General features: G+C 41.4%; 1 protein-coding gene and 1 pseudogene across 3 annotated transcripts in view; both read left to right on the top strand.

Annotated features, from left to right (window-relative positions):
• The window catches only part of ZZEF1 (zinc finger ZZ-type and EF-hand domain containing 1), a 113,732-nt gene that overhangs the window by 21,773 nt on the left and 79,069 nt on the right, over window positions 1-12,890 (top strand). For all 3 annotated transcript variants that reach the window (XM_036836311.1, XM_036836312.1, XM_036836313.1), the window contains exons 4-9: window positions 342-513; window positions 1,972-2,171; window positions 3,604-3,814; window positions 7,245-7,361; window positions 8,755-8,933; window positions 10,498-10,596. In XM_036836311.1, coding sequence (XP_036692206.1) covers window positions 342-513; window positions 1,972-2,171; window positions 3,604-3,814; window positions 7,245-7,361; window positions 8,755-8,933; window positions 10,498-10,596 — 978 coding nt within the window. The remainder of the gene's footprint in view (window positions 1-341; window positions 514-1,971; window positions 2,172-3,603; window positions 3,815-7,244; window positions 7,362-8,754; window positions 8,934-10,497; window positions 10,597-12,890) is intronic.
• Window positions 10,980-11,674, top strand: LOC118886598 (annotated as a pseudogene).

The following is a 12,890-nucleotide window of genomic DNA, read 5'->3' as shown; positions in this document are numbered from 1 at the left end:
GGGTAGGACCAGGCCATACTCAGAAACACGAGTGGCTTACACACAAGTGGCTTAAAAAAATCTCACTCATAATTAAAGAAATGTAAATTCAAACTATAAGGCATCATATTCATCTCTTGGTGGTTTTGCAGATATATCAATGGATTTGTGTTGTATTACAGTCAGCTCATGGAGCAGTCCTTCTGCTTTATACGTGTTCTCCAATTTGGAAGGAAATTTTAAGGAGCATTTATTTTTCTAGGGCCAAAGTGCCAAGCATATTTCTGCTAGATATTTTAAATGATCTTTTTAAAAATTCTTTGTGAAAGAGGTGTCATGATAAAATCTGGTTTTTCTTGCAGAGAGCCCTGGAGATCTAACTAGAAGTCCAGAGATGGACAAACTCAAGTCAGTAGCAAAGTGCTATGCTTATATAGAAACATCCTCCAACCCTGCAGACATTGACAAGATGACAAATGGAGAAACGTCATCATACTGGCAGTCAGATGGCAGTGCCCGCTCACACTGGATTCGGTGGGTGCTGTAATACCAATTCTTGAGTGAAAGTCCAAGAAAATTACCCACTTTCTTTCTCTTATCCCATCAATGTGTTAAAAAATTATTTTTTTAAATTTTAGAATATTTTCTATTTAACTGGCTAGTGTTTTTCTTCTTGTGACTATCTGGAAAGATGCTTTAAGAATCAAGTTAGGACTTCCCTGGTGGCGCAGTGGTTAAGAATCTGCCTGCCAATGCAGGGGACACGGGTTCAAGCCCTGGTCTGGGAAGATCCCACATGCCACGGAGCAGCTAAGCCCATGCGCCACAACTACTGAGCCTGCGCTCTAGAGCCCACGAGCCACAACTACTGAGCCCACGTGCCACAACTACTGAAGCCTGCGCGCCTAGAGCTCATGCTCCACAACAAGAGAAGCCACCGCAATGAGGAGCTCCCGCTCGCCGCAACTAGAGAAAGCCCGTGCACAGCAACGAAGACCCAATGCAGCCAAAAATAAATAAATTAAAAAAATAAATCTATTTTAAAAATTATTAAAAAAGAAAAGAATCAAGTTAAAGGAATCATGTAAAATTATCTAACCTGGTTCATATATTCATAAATATGGATAATTTCTTTACTTGGTCTTTTAAGGGAGAAAATTAGCATTTGACTAATATTTTATGATACGGATTTCAGTTCTTTTTCACTAGGTTTTCAGGAAGATTAATATCACAAGGGACATGTGCTTTTCTTATATCTGATGTGATTTTACTTCTTAAGATTTTTTCTGCACGTTTAAAAAATTTGTGTGCAACTAAGTTGGCCAGTTTAGTAGAGAAAGAGGGAACAGGGGTGGTCAGGAATCCTGGAGTGGAATTTTTTTTTTCCCCACCCCCACACAGCACGCGGTGGGGGGTGGTTCTTAGTTCCCTGACCAGGGATCGAACCCATACCCCCTGCAGTGGAAGCACAGAGTCCTAACCACTGAACCGCCAGGGATCTCCCCCACTGGAGTGGAATTGATGATAGTAAACTATGATGACGCTGCTATCTAAAATTTCACCTGTCCCTTCAGAAAATGGGCTGATTTCAGTTGGTGGAAATAGAAATAATTACCTTGTTTTCTCATAGAGGATAAATATGCTCTTTAGCCATCTATACATGAGGGAATATACCCAGTTCTTTGCATGCAGTTTAGAAATTTGCTTCCTGCCAGGTAAAGGGATTTTGTTAGACTGTTCACATTGTACTTTCTTGCTTGTATTAGTAGCTTAAAAGGAAATAGAAGATTGATCTTGAACTGAAAGGAATTTTAGAAACTTGGGAAGGTCATAAGGACTTTGAAACTAATAGCCAGCATTTGAAGTTAGTGGCTTTTAGGGGAATCAGTCTTGGGGTATATCACATGTAAGATCTTAGAGATGGGACTTGTGGGCCCTGCCAGTTCTCAACCTGTATAAACACTTGTAGTTTCTGCTCTCCGTGTTTTCCAGTTTGAAAATGAAGCCAGATGTTGTGCTTAGGCACCTGTCCATTGCAGTGGCTGCCACTGACCAGAGCTACATGCCGCAGCAGGTGACTGTAGCTGTGGGGAGGAGTGCCAGCGATCTTCAGGAAGTCCGTGACGTGCACATTCCCAGCAATGTCACTGGCTACGTGACACTGCTGGAAAATGCCAACATCAGTCAGCCCTGTGAGTCAACCAAGATACGTCTTGCCCTTCTAACTAAGGGGATTGGGAGGGGAGGAAGAAGTCATGTTTTTTGGCGGGAAGACCTCTGAAGTAGAAAAGCTGTTTACTTTTCTTTGGAGATCTGATTTGCTTCTCATCATATACATGAAAGTGGTCATTATTTTGCCTATTCAGTGTTTTTAAAAGTTATAGAAAAGCAGTAAAACCTATTTTAATTAAAAATATTTTATTTTTGTTTTCTTATTAGAAAATTAGAAATATTTAGATAAAAATTATTCAAAATCCCACTACCCAGAGATTGTCGCTGTGAATGCGTTGGTACGGATCCTTCCAGACCTTTTCTTGTATTTCTGTGTGTGTGTATGTCTGTGTGTATAAATACACACACACACGCACATATATGTATACACATTTTTAAAAATAAAAAATAGGTTTGCATATATATATATTTACATATATCTATACATGTCTTTTTACAAAAAATGGTGATATTTTGTACGTGCTCTTTTGTAACTTTTTAATGTGTTGTCTTATCATATATTCATGCACACCTTTATTTAGTGTTGTAAGAATATGCCTTAATTTTAACAAGCCTTTTATTCTTGGACATTTAGGTTGTTTCCATTTTTATACTATTATAACCTTGCTTCACACATAGCATTTTGGAAATAATCACAATTCTGTGATTTCTTTCCAGGCTTATTTCATTCAGGGAGCCGGAATGCTTCATGTTTTGTCTCATTTCTTCTAATGCTTTCCTGGGCCAAAAGAAGTATTCTTACTTTGCTCAAAGGAACTGAGGCCTGGGGAGGTAGAGTCTTTGTGTCTCACCCCTGGGCAAAGAAGTAGTTAAGCTTGTGGAGTAGAAGCTTCCTGTCTTATACTGTGGTGGTCTTTTCTCTAAATTGTGTCCTTTTAAACTTCTCACCTCCTTTCCAACCCAAATAAGAAATTATGACAGCTCTTAAAAGTGAGTCATGCCTATGCCATTTATCTGGACTTGATAATTAAAAAGAAATTCTCACAACTGCTATGAGCCAGCTGCTGTTTCATAACAACATCCAAATTTTGGAACCCTAGGAAAAATTTTTAGACATTTTCTTCCCGTGTATTTAATCAGGATTTTAAAAATGCACTTTGTGTTAATTATTAGAACTCATAAATGCCTGTGAAGCTTTGTGATATAAAGATTTAAGCCACCCTTAATTTTACACATGATTCTTTTGACTCCTTAGATTGGTCAATGCTTTTTTGACAAATTTATTATATATACTAGCTCCATTGCACACATCATTTATTTCTGGCATCAAAGTATATCTTCAGAATTTTCTTTTCGAAATGTGAATTACTATCTTGCTTTTAGTTGGAAGCCTAGCATTTGCTGAACTGAAGAAGTTAATCCAATACTGAATTTGTTGTTTGCGCTTGACAGATGTCCAGATTAACATAAAGCGTTGTCTTAGTGATGGATGTGACACTAGAATTCATGGTCTGAGGGCTGTTGGCTTTCAGAGAGTCAAGAAGTCTGGGGTCTCAGTCTCAGATGCTTCTGCAATATGGTATTGGTCTCTGCTGACATCTCTGGTGACGGCTTCCATGGAGACAAATCCCGCCTTTGTCCAAACAGTGCTACGCAACACTCAGTAAGTCGCTTTGCTTTCCAGGCTTGTCACGGGGCGCTCATTCTCTAACCCTTTAGGGCGAGTCACTGAGCAGCCTTTGATCATCGAGACTCAGTCAACAGCTGGGCCCCAGGTGCCCTGTTGTTTCCTGTTTGTGCCTTCAGCTCCTATCTTGTGAGGGGGTCCCACATGCCATTCCTCTTCCTTATCCACTGGGGAACAGTTGTTCACATTTACATAGCAATTTATATGGGATAAAACACCTTCAGATGCTATATATTATTTACCTACTTATGTCATAAAATGTATCTGTAAAAATTATCCCTGTTTTATAGACAGGAATACAGTGACCTTCCCTGAGGTATATGACCAGGCAGTGATGGATCAGTTTGAATCTAGGTCTTTGGACCTAGGCCCTAGGTTGAAAGCTCTTTTCACTAAAGAGTCAAATCTTTTCAAGGACACCAAATTAATTTATTTTTAAATGTAGAGTACCTTTGAAAATTTTCTTCTAAAAACTGTTAGGGCAAAAAGACTCAATAGTAATAGATAAGGCAAAACAACTAGCTTCAGTAGCAATGAAGTATTAGTATTATATGTAAGTTTAATAACTGATAATAGGCACTATTAGTGCAGGCTATCAAAATATCAGATAAAAGAGATAGCTAATAGTTTGTTCTGTAGATGTCTTTTGAGATTTGTTATTGCTATTAAATAAAACTCTTCAGCAAATAATACTGCTGGCAGTGCTAGATCTGAAGGGTAATATTTGGCCAGACTCCTTTCTTCCTGCCTGTTTTAAAATTTAAAAAATAAAAAAAATTTCAAACTTAGAGAAATATTGCAAATTCGATGCAAAAAGAAAAAGTGGCTTCTTCCTGAGCCAGTTGAGAGTAATTTGCTAACCTGATGCCCCATGGTTCCTGAATATTTTATTTAGTATGTATTTCCTGCAAATGAGAACATGCTGCTACAACCATCAAAATCAGGAAATTAACATTGATATACATTGCTACCATCTAATTCTCAGATCCCGTTCAAGTTTTGCTAGTTGTCTCGGTAATGTCCTTTATAGCAAAAGGATCCAGTCCAGAATCATACTTGGTATTTCATTGTCATGGATCTGTAGTTTCCTTTAATAAGGAACAATTCCTCTGTCTTTCCTTGACTTTTTTTTTTTTTCCTTGACTTTTAAGACTTTGACACTTTTGAAAATTATAGGTCAGTTATTTTGAAGCGTGTCCTTCAGTTTTGGTTTATCTGAAGTTTCATCATGATTAAAATTAGATTTTGTATCTTTGGCAGGAATATCATAGAAGTGATGATGGGTTCTCATTGCATCCCATCAGCGACACACAGCTTCAGATTGTCCTATTACTAGTTTGGTGATGTTAACTTCGACCTTTTGATGAAAGTGGTGTCTGCCAGACTTTTCCAGTGTAAAAGAATTCTTTTCCCTTTGTAATTAATAAATATTTTGTGAGGAGGTACTTCGAGACTATGTAAATATCCCATTCCTCATCAAACTATATTGGTATGACTCAAGATTGCTGTTTTATTCCCTGAGTTATAATCCATCACAGTTTTGGCGGTCAGATTGGCCCAGATTTGGCCGATGGCAACCCCTTCAGTCTGGTTCATATGTCCTTTTGATATGTCCTCATCTTCTTGGAATACTTCCTTACAACAAGATATTCCAGGCTTATCTTGAATGTTCCCTGCCATAGTCTTAGAATCAGCTGTTTTGCTCAAGAGTCATGGTCACTCTTAGTGGAGAGTTGTGTTTAGAAACTAAACAAACTAAACTCATTGCTGTTGGAGTGTTGCTTCTCTCAGTGTACACAGCTGGGAAATACATGTTTGTGTGTAAGTAATAGACGCATATGTGTATGCACAGACACATTGACACCTATATTTATTTCTATATCTGTAACACTGAAAACTCTGAGTTTATACTTCTAATAAACTCTGATAACTTCTAATTCTAATCCAGCACTACTGTTCATTCTAGTTTTCTCCCTTTCTCTATTTGTAACTCCCTTCTATGATTGTAAGAAACCTGGCTCCCATCATCCCTAAAATATTTACTTATTTAAACAATCCCGCTCTATATAACCAGTCTCCCACCTCCCTGGCCCTTGCCTGGACACCCTCCTCACCCTCTTGGTGCTTGCATTCCATGCCAGGCTGTCCCTTTGCTCAGTACCCCACTCCAATACCTCACTCTGGGCCACCATGCACCCCACCCACCCAAGGACACACGAGTGCCTACCTTGCACAGCCCTACTTTATGGACTGAATTTTCAGGAAGGGGAAGAGGAAAAGTTTTCTACCTTATTTTTGTGAAGCTACGCCACGTTGTTGAAGAACGGATATGTCCCTAAACAGTTGTAATAGTTAATCGGCAATGGTATCTTCACTCCTAACTTTTAAATATCAGTGATCTTAAAACTATTCTAAAATTTAAAAATTATTTTTAAAAATCAATGAGGAAAAATAAGTAAGAAAAAAATATTATGAAACAAAAGTGGAAATAAATTCTGTAAATCCTTGCATGCCACTTAGGTGCATTTGACCTTGTTGATCGACTGTATGTTAGTGTAGCTGCCCTACTGATGCAGCTCATATAGAGGGGACAAGAAACGAGAGCAGAGTGGAAGCTGACACAGTGTTAGCCTTGCTGTTTTGTCTCTGTTGTGAAATGTAGAAATTAAATAGTTTCAGGGATTCCCACTACTATTATCATAAAATGACTATCAAGTGTAGAATTTTGAGTGACTTTTTCTGTACCTTCACGTTGTTCGTGGTGCACTCATTGCCTAGCACAGTTGCTGGCACAAGTAGGACTCAGTAATATTTTGTTGCATAAATTTATTAGATGACTGCTGGTCCAGAGGAGGTAAAGCTATTGTAAAAGGAGATGAGAAAAGAGAAACATTAAAGCAGACTCTGAGGTAGAAAGGCCAAGAAACACAGGCAGGAATAGAGAAGGTGACAGATGCTGATATGTTTAGGATAAAATAAACATATCATGATACATCTTTAGATACAAGAGATCTGAAGATGAATTTTTTGTGTGTGTCACAAACAGCTCTGCCCCTGGGGTCAAGTTTTCTAAGAACTCAGGGTTTTTCTGTAGACATATGTCTTTTGCTCATACTACTTAAAATGAACACTTGCTTCCAGAGGGTTGAATGAGCTTTTATAGAGGGAAATGGAACTCTTAAAGAAAAAAGAAAAGAAAACCCATTAAACTGTTTAGCACCAGGACCCCTGCAGGAAAAAGGCTGATCTGTGTTACGTCCCAGGTTCTCTGTGGGAACACTGTCTGTTTCTTGATAAGGGATTAATCCAAACAAGCTTCCAACGATTTTTTTTTTTGGTCTAAAATTGTATTATTAAGTTTATTGTTTGCCAGGGATTGTTCTGATTGCACATTTTACACTCCTAGGAAGGCACTGCAGCACATGCCTCCACTCTCCCTCTCACCAGGATCTACAGATTTCTCAACTTTCCTGTCTCCCAACGTTCTGGAAGAAGTGGACAGCTTCCTCATAAGGATAACTAGGTAAAATTAAGGTTGAGGGCTTCCCTGGTGGCGCAGTGGTTGAGAATCCGCCTGCCAATGCAGGGGACACGGGTTCAAGCCCTGGTCTGGGAGGATCCCACATGCCGCGGAGCGGCTGGGCCCGTGAGCCACAATTGCTGAGCCTGCGCGTCTGGAGCCTGTGCTCCGCAACAGGAGAGGCCGCGATGGCGAGAGGCCCATGCACCGCGATGAAGAGTGGCCCCCGCTTGCCACACCTGGAGAAAGCCCTCGCACAGAAACGAAGACCCAACACAGCCATAAATAAAATAAATTAAAAAAAAAAAAAAAAAAAGATGGCTAGCAGGACATCAGAGCCGTTTAAAAAAAAAAAAAAATTAAGGTTGATAAGGGCTGATGGGGGATGGAGGGCATATGTGCTCGATAAGTCTTTTTTGTTTTTTTAAATTTTAAAATCTTTTAAAGATTTTTTTTTTTTTTAAAGAATCATTTGTAGTGACTGAAGGGACAGTGAAATAACGGTGCACCCATGTAAACTCCATGATCTAGCAGCACAGCTGCCCTCAGGAATTGGGGGTGGGTGCTGAGTAGTCCTCGGATTCAGCTAGAGCAGGGGTCTCAAAGTCCAGAATGCAAAGCCTCTCAGTTCCCTCACATCCCCAGCCCAGCACCTGCTGTCTCCATGCACAGGTCTAACAAGCCTGATTGTCCGTAGACCTGGGAAAGGACACCCTGCAGGCTGTTTGAGGGGTCGCATAGTGTGGGGGCACTCAGCTCTGTCACAGTGAGCCCTGTTAGAGTACAAACCAGGCCCTGAGCCATCTAGACAGGGTTTTTTCTTTGTTTTTTCTTTTTTGGCCACACCACGTGGCATGTGGGGATCTTCGTTCCCTGACCAGGGATCAGACCCATGCCCCCGGCAGTGGAAGCACGGAGTCCTAACCACTGGACCGCCAGGGAAGTCCCCATCTAGACAGGTTTAAAAGTTTCAGTGTAATATGTTTAAAAAAGCAGATGTGATGTGGAATAGATCTAAAATATGTTATTGGTGCTTGAAGGAACAAGCCTTAACTCTCTGACCAAGCCAAATTATTACCCGAGGCTTCTTCATAGCAGGGGTTTATTACAACAGCTTATTTATTTTTGGTTTATAAAGTTTGACTTATTAAAGTTGATAGCATTACTTAATACTTATAGGTGAAGGTTACAGGAGTGAGAATTTAATTTCCTGGTCCTCTGGGTTGATTTAGTTTTTCTTTAGGCTGTCTTAAGGATTTTGAAAAAGTATTTCTGGTAAACAGAGAAAGCATATGGCAGGTTGATTTTGCTCATGTAATCAGTTACACAGAGTTTGAGCTACCTGGATTTTCTCATAGTTTTAAGAAGTGAAGTGTTTTTTGTTCTTTGTTTATAGCTGCTGTTCTACTCCAGAGGTGGAGCTGACTCTTCTGGCTTTTGCACTAGCAAGAGGGAGTGTTGCCAAAGTGCTGAGCTCCCTGTGTACTGTCACTGACCACCTGGACACACACTATGACGCCTCATCCCTCATCTCATCCATGGCGTCAGTCAGGCAGAACCTGCTCCTTAAATATGGTAAATGACCTCTGCGTGATGCACACGTCATAAAACCATCACCAACGTGGGTCTTCCCGGCATCTTCTTATCTTTTTGTGTAGTTTGTGGGCTCGATCGTTATAGTTATACAATGATTTCTGGAAGAACGTATCTTCTTTGGGGTTGGTAGGGAGAAGGGAGATGTTAGTTCATTTATGGATGCGTTAGCAGAAGAGGCTGAGTGTTCACTACGCTGTACTCCCAGGAGTTACTGGCCTAACCACTTAGGCTTGGTGGCCATTTGAACACAGCTGTCTTTGATAAAGTATGGGAGTGTCTCATGGTGTAGGTCAAGAGGTTGGGAAGTTGGAGTACCTCTCATCTGGAGGAGGGAGGAAACTACCCCAGACCCAGAGCAAAGGATCCTTGTCTTGGAATCCATCCCTCTGCATCCTCGTGATAGTTTATAGCTGGTTGGAACCACATATATGGTCATACATACATGCCTGCCACCACTTTCCCCTCCTGGGCCCAACGGCATCCATCTTAGCACTTTTCTACTGACCCAGGATGGGGCCTCCTAATCCTTCTCAACACTGGAGTCCGTACAGCTACTCTCAGATGACTGCAGTGGACATGTGCTGTCCTGGCCTCTAGTGCTAAAGTTTCTGTCCACAAGTACAGCATTGGATCCCATCCTCTTCAGTAATAGAGGCAATACTGTGATATTTCCTCATGATATTTGTACCTTTGCCTTAATATCACTTAATAATGTATTTTATGTTTAATTTTTTAAGTCTGACAATCGATGTCTTGTAAATCCAGTCCCTCCCCAATTTTGGAAAGGTCATTTTTTTGGAGGGGTAGGGGCCCATAGAAGGCACAGCCAAATGGGAGGGATACGTAGTGTCTGGAAAATATTCTCCAGAAAGGTTTTTGATTCAGTTTAGCAGTTACAAGGAGCATGGGATGGAGGAGGAATGCATAGGGGGACTGTTCATTATTGATAATGTTCTAGTTCTGGGTTGGGTTATAGGTTAATAGGGTTATAAAGTTTTCATTATATTATTAAAACAAAAGAAAAAGAAAAGTTTTCAGATCATTATAGCAAAAGTTGATTTTTATAATTTTGAAAACTTTCAAAATTTGCCTGGAGATGTTTTAAAGAAACAAGACCCAGAACGCTAAGGCATTATTTATATATTTAAATGCAATTACAATAAAATTAATTACTGGCTCCAAAACAGTGTCTTAGGAATTCCTCCCTTCCCCTGACCCAACACACAAATATGTTGAGCCTGTGCTATTAATCTGTGTCTTATAATGCGCTTTGTTTCCAGCTAGTGGTTATTCTAGAATGATTCTCCTCAGAATTACTTAGGGACATAAGCTGTACTTTGTCTCTTTCAGGAAAGCAGAAAAGGATGGTGTCAACATTTGTCTAATATTAGTTCCTATTTTAGCTTTTAAATGGGTACATGTTTCCCGAGCAGTCTGGGTGTCCACAGGCTCTGCATTTGCACTGATGAGCATTCTAGTTTCCATTTTTTCATAGTGCTAGCTTCAGGCTGTCTCTTTCTCTCTCTTTCTTTTCTTTGATCAGGTAAACCTCTGCAGTTGACTCTTCAGGCCTGTGATGTCAAGGGAAAAGAAGAGAAGTCAGGACCTGAAAACCTCCTTGTTGAGCCGTGGACGAGGGACGGTGAGTGGTGGACCTGTCGGGTTTTAGTGAGTAGAAAGGGCCATGGTGCTCACTAGAGGCTGTGTGAAACCGCGCTGTGGTCTTCAAAACTTTCAAGATATGCAGTCTTCGCTGCGATGTCCTTCAGTTGGCTTCAGTGGTTCCTGAACCATTTGCGTGATTTCTTTACTACAGCGTTGCCACCTGCTAGGTGTCAGGCACCTGTAACAACTTAAAAGTACTTGAGAGCCTTCAGTTTTGAAAAGCAAAGACTTCTCCTCTTGGAATATAAAAAGTTACCATTTTTAAGTTCAGATTGTCTTTCTGTTGTGTTATGTCAAAGTATTGAGAAACTCAGTGGATCAGTGCTAAAAACGTAGCTTAAGATGAGGGTATTTCTCCATATGGCTGCTCTGGCATTTGAAGTGTCTGGAAGGAAGCCTCACTCCTTGCCTGGCGTCAGCATGGTGATTGCTGATGTGCTCTTCAGCACTGTGGCTCTTTTCCTCATCCAGTCGTGAGTCTGTGAGTCTCTTCCTCATCCGTCGTGTTGGCCAGCTGGTTAGTCTCCTGCACGTGTCCCCTTTCTACTCACTGTACTGCTTTGAATGTTGCCAGTTCAGAAGAGGACGTGGAATGTTCCAGCAGTTATCAAACATTGAAGGGAACTGGCCTCACCACTTTGGACTTGGTTTCCCCTTGGCTCTCCTCACAGCAGAACAGACCTTGTGCGTTCTCAGTAGTCGCCTCCTCTCTGTCCTGTTTCCTGTGGGCATTAGCACCAGTGAAGTAAAGACGCCTGGGAAAACGTGCTTCACCAGTCACACCTCCTCCCGGTGGTCTTCTTAAGCCGTGACTGCCTCACGAGGCAGGCTTCTTGCAGTCCTCGCTGAGCAGCTCAGCCCCTGCAGACACATTTCCTCCCCCACATTCATCTCCTGCCGCCCTGAGGGCCACCGCAGACCGCCCGGTCACCCGCCGTCCAAAGTGGGGTCGAGAGGAGGCGGTGGCAGCTCTTGGCCAGTTTCCCCCTCCCCACACTCAGGAAAGGCAAGACCACTCTACCAAAGGCCCCCTGCATTTTTCCTTTGCTCTCTGAAGAATTGGGACTTTTGTCTCTGGAGTATGTAAGGCAGAATCTTCTTAAAACCAGTGTATGGATTTTTTTTTCATACTCTCATCATCATCTACTGAAAGGCCTCTCTTGTTCTATCTTACTTTTTTAAACTTTTATAACAATTTCAAATCATCTCCATCTAGTCTTTCTTTTTAAAGACTTTATTTTTTTTTAAGAGCAGTTTTAGGTTTACAACAAAACTGGAAGGAGGTACAGAGATTTCCCATATGCCCCCTGCCCCACACATGCAGAGCCTCCCCCATTATCCACATCACTCACCAGAGTGGTACATTTTTACGAAGGGTGAACCTACATTGACACATCGTAATCACCCAAAGTCCATAGCTTACTTTAGGCTTCACTCTTGATGTTTTCCATTCTGTGGGTTTGAACAAATGTATAATGACCTATATCCATCATTATAATACCATACAGGGTGTTTTCATTGTCCTTAAAATCAGTCTGGATTTTTAACACCATTCTAAGTCTGAAAGCACCACAGGTTTTTCTGTAGCTATTGAAATGCATTTGCCAGCTCTTCTGCCTGGTCTGATTTGAATAGTTTGTTACTCTCCCTGTGTCTTATCCATCCACCTCTCCTCCCTGCCTTCCACCTAACCTTGCATGGATAAATTGCATAAACTAGTTGTAGTGTGTGGATTTGTTATTTTTGTTGTGTTTCTGATGAGCACCCAGGTGGGGTGTGACTGGGCGTGGGGAGGAGCCTTGGTTTCCCTTGGTCTCTCCGTTCACAACCGTCACTGTCTGTTTCTTGTAACTCAGGTTAGGATTCGGTCCTCTACAAAAAAATGAACCTGACGAGACAGGGAGGACAGAGGAAAGTCCTCACAGCTGGAACTGTGGGGTTTTGAGGAGTGATTTGTTTCTTCCCCTTACGGGGGCCAAAGCTCTTTTTCACTGCTACCTTTCAAGTTCCCCAGCTGCTGGGAAACACTGGACGTTCCCCCTTGCTGCACAGAGTGCCCGGAGAACCCGAACGTGGGCACTCCGAGGGCTGACCGCCTGTGAGTCACAGCCACGGGTCTGGCGTTTTAAAGGAGTGCAGGCTGCTGCCAATAGAACTGAAGGAGTAGGGTTATTAAATTCTTTACGTTTGAGATTGGTTATTTTCTTCTTGTCATTTTAAGAGAGTAAATTGGGCAGGCGGGGCATGGTGTCCAAACAGTTGTAGCTTTAA

Source organism: Balaenoptera musculus, chromosome 20 (genome assembly GCF_009873245.2).
Source record: "Balaenoptera musculus isolate JJ_BM4_2016_0621 chromosome 20, mBalMus1.pri.v3, whole genome shotgun sequence".
NCBI lineage: Eukaryota > Metazoa > Chordata > Mammalia > Artiodactyla > Balaenopteridae > Balaenoptera > Balaenoptera musculus.
Note: the sequence above shows the minus strand (reverse complement) of the source record. Positions and strands in the feature narration are given on the sequence as shown.